Source organism: Musca autumnalis, unplaced genomic scaffold, assembly GCF_047663935.1.
Source record: "Musca autumnalis isolate F117 unplaced genomic scaffold, ASM4766393v1 scaffold_2, whole genome shotgun sequence".
Classification (NCBI taxonomy): Eukaryota; Metazoa; Arthropoda; class Insecta; order Diptera; family Muscidae; genus Musca; species Musca autumnalis.
Genome location: NW_027411755.1, coordinates 31525699 through 31548806, shown reverse-complemented (window position 1 = coordinate 31548806; position 23108 = coordinate 31525699). Strand labels below are relative to the sequence as shown.

The window sequence follows — 23108 nt, the reverse complement described above, 5'->3', positions numbered from 1 at the left end:
TTAGGGACAATCAGAGGATTTTTAAAGGACGTGGATTTTTTAAAGATTTTTTTAGGGACAATCAGAGGATTTTTTACAAAAAAATGTTGTTGTTTAGGAACTCACTGTGGATTTTTTAAAGAAAAACGTGGATTTTTTTATTGAAAATTGTTTAGGAACTCACGAGGATTTTTTAAAGAGCAATTTTGATTGACCACAAACGTGATTTTTTTAAAGAAAATTTTTGAATGAACACAAACGTCGATTTTTCAAAGAAAATATTAGATTGATTACAAACGTGGATTTTTTAAAGAAAATTTTTGATTGATCACAACCGTGGATTTTTTAAAGAAAATTTTTGATTGATCATAAACGTGGATTTTTTAAAGAAAATTTTTGATTGACCACAAACGTGAATTTTTTTTAACAAAATTTTTGATTGACCACAAACGTGGATTTTTTAAAGAAAATTTTTGATTGACCACAAAAGTGGATTTTTTAAAGAAAATTTTTGAGGGACTATTTTTTAAAGAAATTTTTTGAGGGACTATTTTTTAAAGAAATTTTTTGAGGGACTATTTTTTAAAAAAATTTTTTGAGGGACTAGTTTTTAAAGAAATTTTTTGAGGGACTATTTTTTAAAGAATTTTTTTGAGGGACTATTTTTTAAAAAATTTTTTTGAGGGACTATTTTTTAAAGAAATTTTTTGAGGGACTATTTTTTAAAGAAATTTTTTGAGGGACTATTTTTTAAAAAAATTTTTTGAGTGACTATTTTTTAAAGAAATTTTTTGAGGGACTATTTTTTAAAGACATTTTTTGAGGGACTATTTTTTAAAGAAAAATTTTGAGAAACTCAACGTGCATTTTTTAAAAGATAATTTTCAGAAACTCTTTGCGGATTTTTTATGAAATTTTTTGAGGAACTCAACGTGGATTTTTTATGAAACATTTTTAAAGAAAATTTTTGTGGAGCTAAGCGTGGATTTTTTATGAAACATTTTTAAAGAAAATTTTTGAGGAGCTAAGCATGGATTTTTTATGAAAAATATTTTAAAGAAAATTTTTGAGGAACCCAACGTGGATTTCTTATGATTAGTTTTTAAAGAAAATTTTTGAGGAACTCATCGTGGATTTTTTTATGGAAAATTTTTTGAAGAAAATTTCTGAGGAACACATTTTGGATTTTTTATGAAAAATGTTTAAAGAAAATTTTTGGAGGAACTCAATATCCACTATTTAACGAGATTTTTTTAAGAAATTTTTTGAGATAGACTTAAATTTTTTATGAAAAGTTTTTAAGGAAACATTTTGGGGTACTCAACGTGAATTTTTTATGAATATTTCTTAAAGAAAATGTTTGCGGAACTTAAGAACTCAACGTGGATTATTTAAAACATTTTTGAGAAACTTAATCTGGAATTTAAAAAAATTGAGGAACGTGGCTTATTTTAAGAAAATTGTTGAGGACTTCAACGTAGAATTTTTAAGAAACATTTTGAGGAACTGAACGTAGAATTTTTTAAGAACAAATTTGAAGAACTCTACTTATATTAAGAATTAGAATTAAGAAAATTTTCGAAGATTTTTTAAGAACATTTTTCAGTTTGTGGATTTTTTTAAGGAAATTATCGCATGGCATTTTGTCTTGTAGCGTAGGGCATCACTTTATTAGCAATTCTAACATGTTTATCTCCTGCTTATAACTAAATAATCTTCTAAGCTAAAAATAAACTATTTTTATTTATTACACCTTCAAATATTTTATCATTATTTATACACACATAATTTGTTCTGAAATATTTAGTGTACGCACTTCTTAGTTGCAAACAACAGAAGAAGTCCATAGCAGTAGTCGAAGTCCATTGAAAAGTGAAATACGTGTTCATTTCTGTTGTTCTCTTTTCATTTCATTTTATTTTCTCAAGCTTCCGACTTGAATTGATAGCCATTCATTAGACCGTTAAATCAGTGATGACGCCGTTCTTTCAGTTTGGGTTAAATGTTTGCAGATGTTTTATATCGATCGTTAAGGCTATCATTTCGTTCTTTCCAGACAGTCAGACCCTCTAACAGATTGTTATAATTTTTATTATTTAATTTTGTTCTTCTTTGGATTTCCATTGATAATTGAGAATTTATTGACAATCACTTCCAGTATTATTATTCAAATAAATTGATTCGAATAATTTAATTAATCCCATTACTAATTCAATTTATTGTTGAGAATATTTTTGGGGGGTTCTTAAAGAAGAGGAGGAGAAGACATGAATCACATAACCCAGTAAACATGAATAGGTAAATTAATAGAGTACATTGTAAACAGCTGAAAATCAGAGTCCAGAATAAATTTTTCAATACAATGTTTACAATGAACATAAATTGCCCACCTCTAAATAAAACCCCATTGTTTTGTGACAAGCAAAACATAAAAAGCCACCGAACACAACGACAACTGACATCTTCTGAATTATTCCCCCCACATAGTATGTGGATGTCAATGATAATGAGGCGTTAAAATGGCCATAATGTGCAACAATTCGACAAAACACAAAAACAAGGCATCGACGTATAATGACAATCCATTATGTCGCTTTTAACACCCGCAACACTTTTCAGCCAATACGTGAGCCCAAAGACAGTTGCAGTCGGTAATAAAGACATACAACTGACATGTGGTTGATAAATATTTGAAGTTATTGAATGGCATGACGACGACAAATGACAAAAACAACAGCAACAGTAAATCGGCTAATTCTACAGATTGCAGACATCTGCATCCAAAAAACAATAACAAAATTGAAGATTGAACACAAGGCCCTTAAAAACTGAGGCAACAAACACTTCCACAACAGACGACATAATAAAGTTATCAATGTCAAGGAAGTTAGTCTCGATAATGTTTACATTGAGTGAAACATGGTCTGAAGGTTTGTGGCGGAAACCAAAAAAAAAAAATAATAACAATGACACAAAATGAAATCGAAGCTGAGGGTATGGCTCAGGGGCAGACAATTATGTTGAAACTTTGGATGTCGATTTTGTGAGGATACTAATTTTCCAAAAAATATTTTTAAAGAAATCTATTTTTAAAAAGTACATTAAAAATATTTTTTATAAAATCCACTTTTAAAAAGTCCATGACGTATTTTTTCATAGACGTAAACGTGGATTTTTTAAAAAATATTTTTTCATAGACGTAAACGTGGATTTTTTAAAAAAATATTTTTTCATAGACGTAAACGTGGATTTTTTAAAAAATATTTTTTCATAGACGTAAACGTGGATTTTTTAAAAATTATTTGTTCATGGACATTTTAAAAATTGATTTTTTTAAAAATTGATTTTTTTTAAAAATATTTTTTTCGTAGACTTTTTAAAATGGATTTTTTAAAAAATATTTTTTTTCATTGATTTCATTGATTGATTTTTTAAAAAATATTTTTTCATGGACCTTTTAAAAATGGATTTTTTAAAAAATATTTTTTAGGTATATTTTAAAAATGGATTTTTTAAAAAATATTTTTTATGCAATTTAAAAAATTGATTTAAAAAAAAATTCATTGATTTTTTGAAAACGGATTTTTTCATGGACTTTTAAAAATGGATTTTTTTTAAAAATATTTTTCATAGACTATTTGAATATGGATTTTTTAAAAAAAAATTTTAATGGACTTCTTAAAAATGGATTTTTTAAAATATATTTTTTCATGCACTGTTTAAAAAATATTTTTTCATTGTCTTTTTTTAAAAAAATATTTTTAACGGATTTTTTAAAAAATATTTTAATGGATCTTTTAAAAATTTTCATGGACTTCTTAAAAATGGATTTTTTAAAATATATTTTTTCATGGACTGTTTAAAAAATATTTTTTTCATTGACTTTTTTTAAAAAAATATTTTTAATGGATTTTTTAAAAAATATTTTAATGGACCTTTTAAAAATTTTCATGGTCTAACTTAAAAATGGATTTTTTAAAATATATTTTTTCATGTACTGTTTAAAAAATATTTTTTTCATTGACTTTTTTAAAAAAAAATATTTTTAATGGATTTTTTAAAAAAATATTTTAATGGACCTTTTAAAAGTGGATTTTTTAAAAAAAAATATTTTTCATGGACTTTTTAAAAATGGATTTTTTAAAAAAATTTTTTTTCATTGATTTTTTAAAATGGAATTTTAATTTTTTTTTCATGGACATTTTAGAAATGGTTTTTTTTAAATATTGTTTCATGGACTTTTTAAAAATGGAAATTTTAAAATATATTTTTTCACGGTCTTTTTGAAAAGGGATTTTTTAAAATATTTTTTCATGGACTTTTTGGTATGAATTTTTTACAAAATATTTTTTCATGGAGTTTTTAAAAATGGATTTTTTTAAAAAATATTTTTTCATGGACTTTTTAAAAAAATATTTTTTTAATTAACTTTTTAAAAATGGGGTTTTTTAAAAATATTTTTTCATGGACTTTTTAAGAATGGTTTCTTTCATAGACTTTTCAAAAATGGATTTTTTTTAAAAATATTTTTCGTTGTCTTTTTAAAAATGGATATTTTTCATGGACTTTTTAAAAAAGGATTTTTTCATGGTCTTTTTAAAAATGGATCTTTTAAAAAATATTTTTTCATGAACTTATTAAAAATGGATTTTTTAAAAATATTTTTCATGGACTTTTAAAAAATATTTTTCAGGGACTTTTATAAAAATGGATTTTTAAAAGATATTTTTTCATGGACTTTTTTTTAAATGGATAGACGTTTACGTCTATGAAAAAATTTTATTTAAAAAATCCACGTCTATGTCTATGAAAAATATTATTTAAAAATCCACGTCTATGTCTATGAAAAATATTATTTAAAAATCCACGTCTATGTCTATGAAAAATATTATTTAAAAATGCACGTCTATGTCTATGAAAAATATTATTTAAAAATCCACGTCTATGTCTATGAAAAATATTATTTAAAAATCCACGTCTATGTCTAGGAAAAATATTATTTAAAAATCCACGTCTATGTCTATGAAAAATATTATTTAAAAATCCACGTCTATGTCTATGAAAAATATTATTTAAAAATCCACGTCTATGTCTATGAAAAATATTATTTAAAAATCCACGTCTATGTCTATGAAAAATATTATTTAAAAATCCACGTTTATGTCTATGAAAAAATATTATTTAAAAAATCCACGTTTATGTCTATGAAAAAATATTTTTTTTAAAAAATCCACGTTTACGTCTATGAAACAATATTTTTTTAAAAAATCCACGTTTATGTCTATGAAAAAAATATTTTTTTTAAAAAATCCACGTTTATGTCTATGAAAAAATATTTTTTTTAAAAAATCCACGTTTATGTCTATGAAAAAATATTTTTTTAAAAAATCCACGTTTATGTCTATGAAAAAATATTATTTAAAAAATCCACGTTTATGTCTATGAAAAAATATTATTTAAAAAATCCACGTTTATGTCTATGAAAAAATATTTTTTTAAAAAATCCACGTTTATGTCTATGAAAATATATTTTTTAAAAAATCCACGTTTATGTCTATAAAAAAATATTTTTTTAAAAAATCCTCGTTTATGTCTATGAAACAATATTTTTTTTTAAAAAATCCACGTTTATGTCTATGAAAAAATATTATTTAAAAAATCCACGCTTATGTCTATGAAAAAATATTATTTAAAAAATCCACGTTTATGTCTATGAAAAAATATTTTTTAAAAAAATCCACGTTTTTGTCTATGAAAAAATATTTTTTTTAAAAAACCACGTTTTTGTCTATGAAAAAATATTTTTTTTTAAAAAATTCACGTTTATGTCTATGAAAAAATATTTTTTTTAAAAAATTCACGTTTATGTCTATTTTTTTGTTTATGCAAAAATATTTTTTTTTAAATCCACGTTAATGCCTCTGATGGTTGCTCAAAAAATATTCTTTAAAAAATCAACGTTTATGAAAGTCGCTCAAAAATATTTTTTAAGAAATCCACGTTTATGAAAGTCGCTCAAAATATGTGTTTTAAAAAATCCACGTTTATGAAGGTCGCTCAAAAAATATTTTTTCAAAAATCCACGTTTATGAAGGCCGATAAAAAAATATTTATAAAAAACACGCTTTTAAAGGTCGCTCAAAAAATATTTTTTTAAAAGTCCACGTTTAAGAAGGTCTCTGGAATTTGTTTTTAAATCCAAGTTCATGAAGGTCTTCCGAAAAAAATTTTTTTAAAAATGTACACGTTTATGAAGTTCCACCTAAAATTGCCTTTAAAATAATTCACTCCTATGAAGGACCCCTAAAAAATCCATATTTCTGGTTGCGATAGTCCTCCGAAAATAATATTTTAAAAATTCGCGTTTTAGTTCTGGTAGTGCTCCAAAAATATTCTTAAAAAATTCACGTTTATGATTGTGAGTGTCCATAAAAATATTTTTACAATTTCCGACATGAATATGAACCGATTTTTTTTTTCAACCTCTTAATTTTTGTTGTTATATTTGAGGTTTTGCAGTAATACAATACCTCTAAAAGCAATAAAAACCTTGCATTACCCTCTTAGCTTGACTCTAATGAAAGTAAATGAGAGTGAATGGCGGCAATTCACCCCCATTTAAATGGGTCTATAGGTTAACAATGGTGTGAATGCATCTATCAACAATTGTGGTTATTGAACCAGCGAACATTAACCTAAACACACAATTGTGGTCCATAAAATATGGGCCACTCTAAGAAATGTAACAACAATATTTCCTAATGATGTTTTGGAGTAGCCACAAGTTTTCAGCTGGTTGGCTGCTTGTCTATAATTCAAAAAAATAAAAAAATCAAACTCTTCCTAGTCTGTTGCATTCACTTCATATCAATTGAATTAAAAACCTCAACAATATAGGCCTGCCTGCTGTCAATTGTACTTTCTTTTCAAGAATTCTGTTTGCAATTAGTTATTCCAATATAAAAAACACATGCTTGATTTATATGAAAGAACTAAGTCATTAAGTCATTTCAGTCTCCAGTCGTGTCTGTCTCTTCTTGTGATGTTATGGGGCCTGCTAAAAACCAAACCAAAAGTCCCTTAACTAGGCAGCTGACACTTAGCCACCAACTAGCCAGCCAAGTAACCACAAAACCATAGAAAAAAGAAATGAAAACAACTTCTCTATTTATACTACAATTTCTTTGTAGGTACCACCACACAATTGACCATTCAAATATTCAAATCTCCATAAATTGTTGCACATTTCCACAACAAGATCAAAGCTAACAATAATTCTTTTTTCTTCGTTTTATTTCTTCTTTGTTGATGTTCTTTCAATATATTGTTAATGTATTAGATTTCCGGTTTCAGTCTGAAAAATCATAAATTGTATTTCATTAACTTTTATAATGTTATTTGCTGCTAAACATTAACACTAATAACAGTGCGCTGTTATTAACAGAGCATAGAATTATTGATAACATTTCGGAGAAACATCATTATGAAGTTAGAGAATGAATGTCTTACATTGTGCTGTTGTTAAAAACGCCTAAAAGTATGCTATAGCTCTATGAGCATGAAGGAAGTTAAATGGAATTGTGAAATTTAACATTAAAAAATGGAAATAATTGGCTTTTGAAATGCAGTCTGTCTGAAATGTAGTCTTTGGACGTTTTTTATTAAAATATGTGTATTCATTATCTATTTTAAACCCATTTTCGTACAAACGACAAATGTTCATATTATTTTCTTAACATAATATGTTTATCATAATATTTTTTGCCAAAGCCTTTCAAGACTTGGATTTTTTAAGAATATTTTTGTCAAAGCCTCTCAATATGTGGATTTTTTAAAGAATATTTTTTGTCAAAGGCTCTCAAGACGTGGATTTTTTAAAGAATATTTTTTGTCAAAACTTCCCAAGAAGTGGATTTTTAAAAGAATACTTTTTTGTCAAAGCATCTCAAAATGTGGATTTTTTAAAGAATATGTTTTGCCAAAGCCTTTCAAGACGTGTTTTTTTAAAGAATATTTTTTGTCAAAGCCTCTCAAGACGAGGATTTTTTAAAAATACTTTTTTGTCAAAGACTCTCAATGCGTGGATTTTTAAAGAATATTTTTTGTCAAAGGCTCTCAAGACGTGGATTTTTTAAAGAATATTTTTTGTCAAAGGCTCTCAAGACGTGGATTTTTTAAAGAATATTTTTTTGTCAAAGTCTTTCAAGACGTGGATTTTTTAAAGAATATTTTTTGTCAAAGGCTCTCAAGACGTGGATTTTTTAAAGAATATTTTTTGTCAAAGGCTCTCAAGACGTGGATTTTTTAAAGAATATTTTTTGTCAAAGGCTCTCAAGACTTGGATTTTTTAAAGAATATTTTTTGTCAAAGGCTCTCAAGACTTGGATTTTTTAAAGAATATTTTTTGTCAAAGGCTCTCAAGACTTGGATTTTTTAAAGAATATTTTTTGTCAAAGGCTCTCAAGACTTGGATTTTTTAAAGAATATTTTTTGTCAAAGGCTCTCAAGACTTGGATTTTTTAAAGAATATTTTTTGTCAAAGGCTCTCAAGACTTGGATTTTTTAAAGAATATTTTTGTCAATGCCTCTCGAGATGTGGATTTTTTTAAGAATATTTTTTTGTCAAAACCTACCAAGAAGTGAATTTTTTAAAGAATAAATTTTTTTAACAAAGTCTCTCAAGACGTGGATATTTTAGAGAAAATTTGTTGTCAAAGTTCTCAAACGTGGATTGTTTAAAGAATATTTTTGTCAAATGTTCTGGAGACGTGGATTTTTTAAATAATATATTCTGTCAAATGTTCTGGAGACGTGGATTTTTTAAATAATATTTTTTGTCAAATGTTCTGGAGACGTGGATTTTTTAAATAATATTTTTTGTCAAAACCTCCCAAGATGTGGATATTTTAAAGATTTTTTTTCTGTCAAGGGTTCTCGAGGCGTGGATTTTTTATAGAATATTTTTTGTCGAAGGTTCTCAAGACGAGGATTTTTTTAAGAATATTTTTTGTAAATTTTTTAAAGAATATTTTTTGTCAAAGGTTCTCAAAACGTGGATTTTTTAAAGAACATTTGTTTTCAAGGGTTCTCAAGACGAGGATTTTTTCAAGAATATTTGTTATGGATTTTTTAAAGAATATTTTTTGTCAAAGTTTCTCAAGACGTGGATTTTTTAAAGAATTTTTTCTGTCAAAGGTTCTCGAGGCGTGGATTTTTTATAGAATATTTTTTGTCAAAGGATCTCAAGACGAGGATTTTTTCAAGAATATTTTTTGTGGATTTTTTAAAGAATAATTTTTGTCAAAGGTTCTCAAAACGTGGATTTTTTAAAGAATATTTTTGTCAATGGTTCTCAAGACGAGGATTTTTTCAAGAATATTTGTTTTGGATTTTTTAAAGAATATTTTTTGTCAAAGTTTCCCAAAACTTGGATTTTTTAAAGAAAATTTTTGGTCAAAGTTTCATAAGACGAGGATTTTTTCAAGAATATTTTTTGTGGATTTTTTAAAGAAAATTTTTAGTCAAAAGTTATGAAGAGGGGGTTTTTTGAAGAATATTTTTTGTCAAAGTTTCCCAAGACTTCGATTTTTTAAAGAAAATTTTTGGTCAAAGGTTTATAAGACGAGGATTTTTTTAAGAATATTTTTTGTGGATTTTTTAAAGAAAATTTTTAGTCAAAAGTTATGAAGAGGGGGTTTTTTAAAGAATATTTTTTGTCAAATGCTCTCAAGACGTGGATTTCTTAATGAATATTTTTACATTTTCTGAGTATTTCAGCCATGAAAAACTTCACTACAAGCTGTATCGTAAGACACGCCACACCTTCATATATTACAAGAACACCACTTTGTACTTTAGGTGTATGAAGGAGTGGCCCCAAATATTTGGTATATTCCGGGACACATACACACTCCGGTTCATCTGAATAGAACCAACCAATATTTGCCTACAAATACCGTTATATCTGACGATAGGAGAGGAATTGTAAATTATATTTTTGTGGACATGTAGAGTATATAGTAGACGATATTTTCAATACCTAACATGTTCCACATATGCGTTATAACGGCACTTTTTACTCGCTTTATGAAAAAAGTCCAAATTTTAGCATGTTTTAATAGTTTACCGGGATAGAACCACCCTAAGAATTTACACAAATCCTTTGTCAGATGTGATAAACTTTTACAAAAGCTATTAGTAATTATAAATAAAGGCCATGAGTGTTGATTGCCAACAAGCATTGTGCAAAATTTTGTATTAAGGTCTTGGAATATGATGAAAATCGATTCTGAAAATATTCTTATAAAGAAATCGGTAGAAACAATTCACAAAGTCAAAATTTTATACTGACTTATGTTCAAAATTTTCAAGACTACAATAAAATTACAAAAAAGTCACATTTGATAGGTTTATAAGTCCGAAACAGAGGAAATATGGTAAAGATAACTCAAATTTCTACCTTTCCAATCCAAGAATTGATATTTTATCTCAGGAAAGTGAATGCAAATCGATGGGTTTCACTCAGTTTCGTTGGCTGTGGACATCTACAGGTCCAAAAAATAAAGAAAACCCAACGCCCAACGCTTCACGTCACCACCAATTCCACCAATAGATATTCGAAGGAGTTGTCCGAGATAGACCATATTTCCATTTAATCAGCAGGGTTTCTACATTTGTTATAAAATCACAGAAGGATGTGTCAGCATCAAATTTTTTACTTTAATCTGACTCCTGCACATTTCTCTTGTTTTCACATTTATCTATGTATTTCTGCAGAAAAGCAGAAAAGGCGTATCATCTCTTGCCCACTCTCCTGATACTTCTCTCATGTGTTATGTTTTCCTACTGACTACAGGGCAGCCCTATATGCTACATTCTTTTCTTCGGATTCGTTATCGGGACTAAGAGTAGATGTTGTGATTAGAATTTTCAGATGTTTCGCTATCGAAGTTTATGCACTTTTAGTTATCTACAATTGCTTGCGAACTTTCGATTCAACAAGGTAGTGATTCAAGTCAATGTGAGCAGCTATCTACCTACTATCTACTACAATATCATTCGGTAAATGATGGAACTCTCAGTGACTTCCATTTTTCACGACAAGATCGATTTGGTTTTTCACTTTATCTGGTGTCAGCCATGTGGTCTTCTGTTTAAATCGCACCCAGCGTCAAGCTGTATACAATATTGGGATTTTAAGCAGAGCCTTTGAGCATAAACTTGTCTTCAGTTTCTCCGCATGATATTTTTTATTTTGGCATTGCAAAAATTAAAAACCTAAGCCTAAACTTAAGCCTCCCCATATTTAATATTAACTTTTGTAACTATCACTTATTCCTCTCAATATTTATGTGCATCAACGTTTACAAAATTTTATAAAGAATGTTCTTCTTCGAGTTATACGGGATATCTGTGCGTATTGCTGTTGACATTAAGTATACGATACCCGCAGAAAATTGTACTTAGATACTAGAAGCAACCGTTTCGGCATTTTTACTCCTCAAAAGTCAAATAAAAACGTAACTTTCAGTAACTTATGGCCTGGGTACATAAGCTGCCTCGACCGCTTGCCTTGCTTGCTTGTGATAAAACAATAAAAACGAAAAGGGCGACCCAGTTCGAAATTTGCTCGTCCTTCTTTATTCTTTTATTTTTATTATGTCAGAAATGAAGCAGGAATGGAAGGCGGCAAGCGGGCGAGACTGCTTATGTACCCAGGCCTTAAGTTACTTTTTTCACTTAAGAAGCATACAATACAATAAAATTATAATTTTTGTAATTGTATTTTTTATTCAATTTTTTTCGTAGATTCGAAATCCAATCACATTTGCGAAATAAAAATATACAGGAAAAAAGACATATCGATGCCTTACTTCCTCAACCTCGTACCTTAAAAACTAAAATTTTTTAGGAAATATAAAAAAACGATAATTTTTTGATAAATCGGGGCTTGCGTAAAAGTTTAAATGCTATTAATTTAAAATTAGATGAACTCAATTTTCTAAAAAAAATCCATTTAAACTTTTACCCAACGTTTAACCAAAATTAATAGTTTTTATCTCTTTTAAAAGGCATTGATATGTGTTTTCATAATTAAAATATTTTTTGACAAATTATTCCCATAATTTTCCTAAAAAGTTTAAAGGCCATAGAGCGAATAATTATCATCGTTACTTATACGAAGCATGGTGAAATTAGGAAATAATATTATGAATTTTCAAAAAATTAATCGTTTTTTTCTCTCCTGAGAGGCATCGATATGTGTTTTCATAATTAAAATATTTTTTTTGACAAATTATTCCCTATAATTTTCTTAAAATGTTTAAAGGCCATAGAGCGTATAATTATCGTCGTTACTTATACGACGCATGGTGAAATTAGGAAATAATATTATGAATTTTCCAAATTACAAATATCCAAAGAGTGTTTCATAATAATTTATGACAACTTAGGCTTTCATTACTCAATGGAAATTATTTAGGTTATGTCTGTATATAATGACTATTATTTAGGTTATGTCTGTATATAATCGATTTCATGAACATTGTAGGACATATTAGTTCATAAACTTACCTTACATATACCCTCAATACACATGGCACGACCACGATAATTTGACCGATAATATTCAGCAGGTTTTTCACAAGGTGTACCATCTAACACAGAGGCATTCAAAGTGGCAAAGTATTTCATGCCCACAGGTTTGCAATTCAATTCACATTCGGCATCGTCTAAAAACAAGCAATAACAAATATTTAATTAATTCCAAACATTTCTTCATAGTTCAAGAAATTATCATTACCTTTAATATATGGCTCCCATGAATATTGTTGGCCCTGAAAATCAACCTCATCATATGCCGAACATTGTTCTGAACGAAAATCTTTAACAGAGGATGGACAAGGCTGGTGAAAAAATAGAAATGAAAGACAAACGAACATTTCTTTGTATTACAACAATATGTGGAGGGAAAATATACTCTAGTTACTATTATTATTTTTTTTTTTTCCTAATATATTTAATAATTTACTAATTTATTTATTATATAGTTTTTGTGGATAATAGTAATACATACCACATCATTACATAGCTGATAACGTTTGTAAACACCAATACAATTTCTGCTCAAATACACTTTGCCATTTGATGAATTGCTGTAAAAGAAAGAAAGAAAAAATCGTTAGTAATAACAGCTTATAAAAAATAGTGACTTGTTTCTCTCAGACGATTTGAAACCAAATTTGAACTACTAATCACAATGGTAATCTAAAAATCTCCGAAGAGATGTTTAAATAAATCGAGGACAAAGTTCAGGGGTTTTTTACGCTTTCACGATGTTGCTTGAAGTGGGACTAGAGAAAATCTTATAGCTGTGAAAATTCTCTACAAGGTTGACATTTACGATTTTTCCGTAGAATCGTAAATGTCAATCTTGTAGAGAATTTTCACAGCTATAAAATTTTCTCTAGTTCCACTTCAAGCAAAATCCTGAAAGCGCAAAAAAATCTTGAACTTTGTCCTCGATTTATTTAAAAATCTCTTCGGAGATTTTTAGATTTTTCTTATCTATGAACATTGTAGTTTCAGAATCCGCAAAAACTTGACAGGTCATTTAAAGTTAGTTCAGACGCACCGTGTAATTCCTATAATAATATTTTTGGAAAATATTTGATTTTCTGTTCTTTGAAACAATTTTTAAAAGAATATTTTATATGTGAGGTTTACAAAAAATAAACGGGGATTAAAAAAATATTTTAATCGAGGACTTTTTGAAAAAAAATATTTTTCCAATCACGTTTAGAAAAATATTTTAAACATGAATTTTTTGAAAAAAATATTTTTAAACGTGTATTAAAAAAATATTTTAAACGTAAATGTCTTGGAAAATATATTTTTTTAATGTGGGTTTTTAAAAAAATGTTAAAAAAATATGTAGATTTTTAAATTTAATTTTAATCATGGATTTAAAAAATATTTTAACGGGATTTTTAAAAAAAATATATTGAACTGAGATTAAAAAAAAAAAAAACAACTTTAAACGTGGATTTAAAAAATATATTTAAAGCTGATTTTTTATAAAAATATTTTAATGTGGATTTTTTAAACAAAATTTTAAATGTGGATTTAAAAAAGATATTTTAAATTGGATTTTTTCAAAAATATTTTAAATGGGATTCCCACTACCAAATAAGATTTATAATTTTTGTAATTGACGGAAGTTTAATACAAAACAAGTAAAAAAGTGTCAGAGATATACCCTCAGCCTGGGTGGATCGAAATACTTTTTTCCTAAAAAATACTTATGTATTTAGCGGGGTTTCAAAATTTTGGGCATATGAACCGACAAAAGTATGGATAGGATTAAAGCTCAAAAATGTGCGGGAATATCGATAGATAGGGCTTTTTTTATCACACTAGCCTACGAAAAACATAATATGTCTGCCACTAGGAAAACCTTCGGTAAAAATATCCAAAGGATCCTTGAACAGGCCCTTAACCACACAAAAATGTTGAAAATTTGTTTGGGTGGTACCACAAGGATTGGACAGACAGGGCCCAAATTTGAACATAAACAAAGTTTCGACAATATTTAGAGATCCAACGTTTAGACCAAATCGGTTGCTACGTCTATGCGAAATCGCGCGTACCATTTTAGCGAATATTTTCTAACTTTTGTGGGGGAGGTGCCGAAAGGAGTTGACCTATAAACACCACCTTCGAATTTCATCTAATATTCAAAGAAATTTTACAATATCCAAAGTGTGGACGAACGCAGTATTCAGTTCGAGCTCTCCAGCCACTACATATGGTGCCATAGGGGTTTTTTTACAACTTTCGGGCTGTTTTCTCTAGAAGTATGGACTTGCCCCTGAAAAAGCTTTACTGCCGTAATTGAAGCAGCGAATGCAAGTTGCTTCAACAAAAACAAAGTGATTCGAAAGCAGGCCTTAAAGCGAATTTATCCAACATTTTGTGCGGGATGTACCCGAAGGAATGGACAAATAAAGTCCATATTCGAAACTGATCTATATCTGGTAAATATATGTGTAAAGTATGGACCAAATCGGCCACTAACTTCAAGAGTTATCGTGTGCACAATTTTTCCGAAAAATTTTGAACTTTTGTGGGGGAGGTACCACAAAACCACCGACGATATGGCTTATCTTCGAACTTAATCTATGTTTGCACAAAATATTTCTAAGGCCAAATTTTGGACCAAATCGAGAGATCCGTTCGAGAGTTGTCTTGCGCTCCAACCACCTCACACGGTCATGGGATTTTTTTTGCAACTTTCAGGCTATTTACTCAGGAAGTATGGACTTGCCCCTGATGAAACTTGTACCGTTGTATGGGGGGCAGTGAATGCAAGTGGTTGCAACAAAAATCAAAGCGATTCGAGAGCAGGTCCTAAACTGAACTTATCCAGACTTTTGTGTGGGAGGTACCCGAAGCAGTGGACCGCTTGAGTCCATATTGGAACCTCAACTAAATCTAGTAGATATTTTACGATGTGCAAAATATGGATCAAATCGCTTCCTCCCTTCATGAGTTATGGTGTGCACAATTTTTTTCGAACGTTTCCGAACTTTTGTGGGGGCCCATATTCGAACTTAAACGAAGTTTGGACAAAATATTACGAAAGCCAAATTTTGAACCGAATCGGTTGATCCGTTCGAGAGTTATCGTGCGCTCCAGCCAGCCCGACAGACAGAAAGACGGACGAACATGACTAAATCAACTCTAAATTGTCTGAAACGGATTTGATCTAAACATACTTGGGGTCTAAAACCATTATTTCGTTGAGGCACATTTTGCCCGTCTGGAAATTAGCATAAATGCTGAGGGTATAAAAACATATTTCAGATTTCAGAACTGTTGTTCAATTTCACCACTTTTCACATTTTATTTTGCCCTCTGCCAGAATTGAACATAGAACAATCTTGTTATGTATCAGATTGACATGAGGAAACATCATCTCGGCCAGCAGCCGTCACCCTACATGTTCGTGTTCGTCTTTATGTTTTATTTTGGGAGCGGTATGTCCCGTATATGTATGTCAGTGTCGGTGAGATGCAACGGATGTTGTGAAATGGGTACAGGAATTGTTCATGCGGGAGGGAGTATGGCGACAGGGATTACGCTAACACCCAGTATTGTTGTTCCAGTTCCTGACAATGTGACATTCCTGCAGTTTAACAACGTACTGTGCTTGGAGGTGGTGGAGTTGCGATCCTATTGCACAACCCATACTTGGACTGCATGGAGCTAGCGGTCTAATGGGGAACGCCGAGATAGAATTCCTGAATGTGTGTCCCGCTTAACAGCTGTGTCCCGAATAACAGGCCATTGGAAGGCAATGACCAGTTGGTCCTAGGAGATTTTAATATGTATATTGAGCTATGAAATTCTTTCCTAGATAATGGCCACAGAGACATAGCACTGTCTCAACAAAAATATAGCTTCGCATTTTGCACCATGAACGGAGACTATTGCACCAGAATTATAGGAGACTGCTATAGTTCGGGTGATATATCCATCGTATCACATGGCGTGACTTTGCAACCCATCATTTCCCTTGGATCAGGACATCTTCCTATTTTCATCTCCATCAATAGACCACCCGAATTCCTAATCTCTGAACTTTCCTTCAACGTGTGAAAGCCAATTGGCAACGATTCAGAGAATCCCCAATCATTTTGATGTTCGGGTAACGGAGAGGAATTTTCGAAACATCATCACATCCGCCATATTTCTGCTGGTCGAATACCTCAAATAAGACCTATTTTCGTAGCAGACAGGTTTAGCGAATGAGTGAAATGAGCTTCGCCGTACGAATACTAGCGAGCACAATCGGAAAAAGTGTCTAGAGCTTCTGAACTGCTGCAACATTGGAACTTACTTACTTAGCTGGTCCATTACAGAACATTTGTTCCATAGGCCGAACTAAAAAAAATCTCCATTTCTCTCTATTTGTTGCTTCGCACTCTGGAATACCACGCCTTTTCATCTCTAATTGGAACTGATAATAGTAATAAATTGTGGACAATGGGGCGTTATCGATCCCAGGGAAGGATGATCCGACATCTGTCATGTTTAACAAGGTGCTTGTTACAGATATGAAGATATCTTCGATATGTTCCAGCCAAGCTGGAGCCATCAAAGTTAACGTTGTAAGATATTATCCGCGGCGCATAATCATCCAAAAAGTTTGGAGCTCACGGAATTTCAATGGTGATGCAAAATCAGCTAGATGAACCCAGAGTCAAGTAGCTAAGAAGAGTCATCAACTTATCGTTATATAATTATAATTATTTCCAAAAACATCGCAGAAGGGACTAGGGAGATTTCTATAATATAAATGAGTGCACCCCGATTCCTATTAGCACAATTATATGTGACCTTATAGCTGAGTTCGAACAGCACGTCTTAAAACAAAACTTCTAGGGAAGTTAGGCTACCCAATAGTTCCTAAAGCCTGGAAAATAACCAGCGTGGTCCCTAAATGTTCTACAATAGCAGCAACTGAAGCCTGGCAAGGATGCTAGCAAAGATGAATCAATCATCGACCGATCTCCCCAACATCAGAACGTGCTATTCAGTTGCAGATTATTAAATCGGGTTCACATGCAGCACTGTAACACAACGGTACTGCTCGCAATTTCCACACATATTAGCCGAGGTATTAACCAGAACAGACTTTGCCACAGAACAGTGATGGTAGCATTGGTACGGACAGTCATGCTAAGCTGTTGAAGAATGTGGAATTCGGAAACAAGAAATCCAAACCTCATAGAGTGAAACAGGGAAATCCCCAAGGAGAATTTGAATTTCTAGCTTTCAGCACTTAAGTGCCTATCTCATTGTTCTTGTTAAGTTCTTCCACGCGAGGAATATGAAAATAGCCACCATTACGGCAACTATCACACTGTTCACCACGTGGACTGCAAAGATGGAGCTACCAATTAATGTGCAGGTCGATGGGTCAGTAATTCCGACCACTAATTACACCAAAGTTTATCAAATTTGATAGGTTATATAAGTAGTCCGCATATGCCTCAATTTTTTGCGATATTATAAAAATGTAGGGATAAGATCCTCAAGCCTTTAACCAGCAGTTTTTGAGGAGCGGAGCCATGTTAACCACATAGAACAAGTTAGGTTGGTCTATGGTAAGCTTATCAGGAACGATTTTCATAATTTAGGGATAGTGACCCAGAAATGCAAAAGACAACCTCCAAGTCAACATGACATTTTTCAAACTTCGACTTCTAAAGATTTTTAGGCCTGTATTTATTTGCTTATATTTCAACTACTTTAAACCAGGATTTAGAAAAATATTTTTTAAATACATTTAGACCACGATTTTTCGAAACTTATTTTCAAGCACATTCGGACCTAGAATTTTAAAAAAACATATTTTAAGATTTGCAAAAACCTTTAATTTAGAATTAAAAAAACGTGAATAAAGAATATATTTAACGTAATTGGTTTTTATGTGGATTTAATTTTTTTTTAAATTGGATTTAAATAAAATATATTTTTTAATGGATATAAAACAAACATTTTTAAAGTGGATTTAAAAAATATTTCAGCCCCCTATTCAGTGACTTTTTAACAACTTTACTCATTGTTTATTTTACAACAATACCATTTGTTTGTTTTGTAGTTGTTACAAAAACAAAAGAAATTTTAACAACTTTGAAATCGATAAAAGTTACAGAATAGGCCTACTGACGTCGGTTTTAGAAAAATATTTTTAACGTGGACTTATATTTTTTATGTGGATTTAAAAAAAAACGTTGCTTTAGAAAATGTTATTTTTATAACGGGTTTTAAAAATATATTTTTAACGTGGTTTTGTTAAAAATTATTTTTATCTTGGATTTAAAAAAAAAATATTTAACGTGATTTAAAAAAATATTTAACACGGATTAAGAAAATATTCTTGATGTAGAGTTTTAAAAAATAGTAAAAAATAAATAGTTTTAAACAAGATTTAATTTATGATTTTTTCTAAGGTCCGAACTATTTATCCCAATGCAAAGCTGTGTCCGAACTATATGTAAACTCAAAAGCCACTGACTTACTATTTGTCATTGTTCAGGAAATTAATTTCCCATGAACGTAGGTGAGTTCAGTAATAAAGAAAATGTTATTAACAACATGTTATTATAAACAAATTGATAATAAATATATGCAACAATAAAATTATTGATTAAAGAATGGAAATGAAGGTTGTGAATAAAGACATAAAAACGAAAAGTAAATTCCAGAAATATAAAAAGATAAGTAATTAGTCAAAATACTAAAAAAAATCTAACAAAATTATTATGTATTAAAATTCCACAAAAAAAAAAAAACAAGCTGTCCTTCATTCTGATCAGAGAAAAAATGAAACATGTGTCACATTTGGTTGGCCCTTGATTTTTTTTTTTTGTTTTGCAAAAATTCTAAATTTGAACATCAATTACATTCAAAATTCATAGTTTAAGGAAATAAAAATGGATTAACAGCAATATGACAAGACAATTCTTGGAACGACACATGTATGTATATCATAATATTAATAATAAAATATTTTTGTGTTTTTACAATGGGTCATCCTCATAATTTGTTTGGTTTTAATGATCATTGCCGGCATTTGTTTCTATTAAATGCCATGAAATATTGCTCATGATTCAATGTTTTAGTTATGTTTAAAAACGGTTTTTGCAAAATTAAGTCTCTGGAATGATTACAAACTATGCGTTTATATTCATTATTGGCGCTACCATAAATTTTGAAGTTTGCAAGTATCATTGACTGTGGCGCCCAATTAAAATGTGAAAATATTATTTTTTATGTGAAATTTCATTAGAATTATTTAAGAGAAAACAAATGCAGCCTCTGAGATATGATTTATTGGCCAGCTGTAATTTAATTAAATTATTTTTTTTGTCATTGAAATATTCCAAAATGCCTTCAATAGTGGATTTTTCAAACAAAAAATATTTTAAAGAACCAACGTAGATTTTGCAAAAATAAATTATTTTAAAGCACCAACGTGAATTTTTTAAATATAAATTATTTTAAAGAACAAACGTGGATTTTTCAACCATAAATTATTTCGAAGAACCACGTGGATTTTTCAAACATAAATTATTTTAAATAACCAAAGTGGATTTTTCAAATATAAATTATTTTCAAGAACCAACGTGGATTTTTCAACCATAAATTATTTCGAAGAACCAACGTGGATTTTTCAAACATAAATCATTTTAAAGAAACAACGTGGATTTTTCAAAAATAAATTATTTTAAAGAACCAACGTGGATTATTCAAACACAAATTATTTTAAAGAACCAACGTGGATTTTTCAAACATAAATTATTTTAAAGAACCAACGTGGATTTTTCAAACATAAATTATTTTAAAGAACCAACGTGGATTTTTCAAACATAAATTATTTTAAAGACATAAAAATATGTTGAACGTTGATTTTTTCGAAAAATGTTTTGAATGTGGATTTTTTACAAAAATATGTTAAACGTAGATTTTTAAAAAAAAAAATATTTTAACAAATATTTTTGACGTGAATTAAAAAAAAAAAATTATCTTGGATTTTTAAAAAAATTACAAATTTACAACAAGTGGTTATTTGAAAATATTTTTAAACGAAGATTTTTTAAAGAATATTCTTTTTAACCTGAATTTTTAATAAACAATATTTTACGGACGTGTCTTTAAAAAATATTTTTAACGTGGATTTAAAAAAAAAAAAAACAAACATATGCGAATTTTTTAAAAATATTTTAATCCTGAATTTTTTTTTAAAAATATTTTAATCCTGTATTTTTTTTTAAAATATTTTAATCCTCAATTTTGTAATAAATATTTTAGACGTGGATATTTTCAAAATAGATATCAAACGTAGATTACTACAAAAATATATTAAATATATATGGATTTAAAAAAAAAAAAAAAAAAAACAAGTAAAAAGTCATCAAGTTCGGCCGGGCCGAACTTAAGTCTTAATTAAAATGGAATAATTAGGGTCCTTTCACAATTTTAGGTGGAACAACTTTTCGACAATGGATAGACTCCTACTGCCTCCCACTATTGCTTAAATTACACTGTGAACACAAATTTTGGGGCAGAGATAATTCCTTTTGGAGATGAAAGCCCTTGGTGTGTGTATGTTAAAAACCCCGAAGGACAGATGCGCCGTGAGTCGAACTTCCGCGTTATGGCGTGATGAAGTTTTTGCAAGAGACCCTGTAAGCCATCATGAATTAGCATTATATATTTGTTTGTTGTTTTTGTAGAGCACTTAAGCAACAGTGAACAAAGATATAACGCTAATTCCAGGTCTCTAACAAAAATTGCATCACGCCATAACGCGGAAGTTCGACTCACGGCGGATCTGTCCTTCGGGGTCATAATATACTAACCCAATCCATTCTTCTCCAAGAGGAATTTTCCGCGCCCCAGACTTTCACCTCCATTTTGTTGCACAGTGTTATCTAATCTAATCTAAAAAAAATGTGTTCAGCTAGATGAAAGGTACCACCTACGGGGCTATATCAAAGAGTCAACCTATCTTTAAATTTTTTTGGCGGAAAAGTTTTATAGCTGCAGGGAACTTTAAGAGTCAAATTGAGGGTAGTTTCATCAAAACAATGTAGACCCTCAAAAATGGACCCATATTGACGAATTTTAGTGAAGACATTTCGTGACCACTGAAAATTCCCGAAAATCGGGGGGATATACCAAAACATGGACCTATATTGACGATATTTCGTTGGAGATGTTTTATGACCACTGAGAACTTCAAATGTAAAATTACAGCTATTTCGGTTAAAAACTGTAGCTAAAATTCTCAAAATACCGAAAATTGGGAGGTACCGTTATATGGGGGCTATACCAAAACATGGACCTATGTTGACGATGTTTGGTGGAGATGTTTCATGACCACTGAGAACCTTAAATGGCAAATTACAGCTAGTTCGGTTAAATATTGCAACTAAATGGCTCAAAATACCGAAAATCGGGAGGTACCGTTATATGGGGACTATACCAAAACACGGACCTATGTTGACGATGTTTCGTGGAGATATTTCATGACCACTGAGAAGCTCAAATGGCAAGTTGCAGCTAGTTCGGTTAAAAATTGTGGCTAAAATTCTCAAAATACCGAAAATCGGGAGGTACCGTTATATGGGGACTATACCAAAACACGGACCTATGCCCATATCCTTTCGGATATAAGTTTGTTGATCACTAGGAACTCTAAGTGCCAAATTATAGCTAATTCGGTCTGCAAATGTGGCGAATAACATCAAAATACCTCAAATCCGGAGGTACCGTTATATGGGGGCTATACCAAAGAGTGGACCGATATAGCCCATCTTGACCTGCCTATGGAAAAAAGACCCTCGAGTGCAAAATTTCAGCACTCTATCTCAATTATTGCGGACGCTAGAGTGATTACAACAGACGTACAGACGGATATGGCTAGATCGTCTTAGAATTTTATCCTGATCAAGAATATATATACTTTATAGGGTCGGAAATGATTAGTTCGATATGTTACAAACGGAATGACAAACTTAATAAATTCTCCATACTATGGTGGAGGGTATAAAAATGAAACGTGTATTTTATAAAAAAATATTTTTAACGTGGATTTTTTAAAAATATTTTGAACGTCGATTAATTTACACCCTATTTTAAACGTGGATTTTTTAAAAATATTTTAAACGTGGATTTTTTTAAAAATATTTTAAACGTGGATTTTTTAAAAATATTTTAAAAGTGGATTTGTTTAGAGAATATTTTAAGGGTGGATTTTTTAAAAATATTTTAAACGTGGATTTGTTTACTAAATATTTTAAACATGGATTTTTTAAAAATATTTTGAACGTCGATTAATTTACACCCTATTTTAAACGTGGATTTTTTAAAAATATTTTAAACGTGGATTTTTTAAAAATATTTTAAACGTGGATTTTTTAAAAATATTTTAAACGTCGATTTTTTAAAAATATTTTAAACGTGGATTTTTTAAAAATATTTTAAACGTGAATTTTTTTAAAAATATTTTAAACGTGGATTTGTTTACAACCTATTTTAAACGTGGATTTGTTTAC

At 29.6% G+C, this 23108-nt stretch overlaps 1 protein-coding gene across 1 annotated transcript in view; it reads right to left on the bottom strand.

Moving 5' to 3' along the window:
- The window catches only part of loh (thrombospondin type 1 domain containing lonely heart), a 276194-nt gene that overhangs the window by 47578 nt on the left and 205508 nt on the right, over positions 1-23108 (bottom strand). The window contains exons 5-7 of the mRNA XM_073967471.1: positions 13055-13133; positions 12782-12884; positions 12553-12710 (exon numbers count right to left, since the gene is read on the bottom strand). Of these exons, the coding sequence (XP_073823572.1) occupies positions 12553-12710; positions 12782-12884; positions 13055-13133 (340 nt within the window). The remainder of the gene's footprint in view (positions 1-12552; positions 12711-12781; positions 12885-13054; positions 13134-23108) is intronic.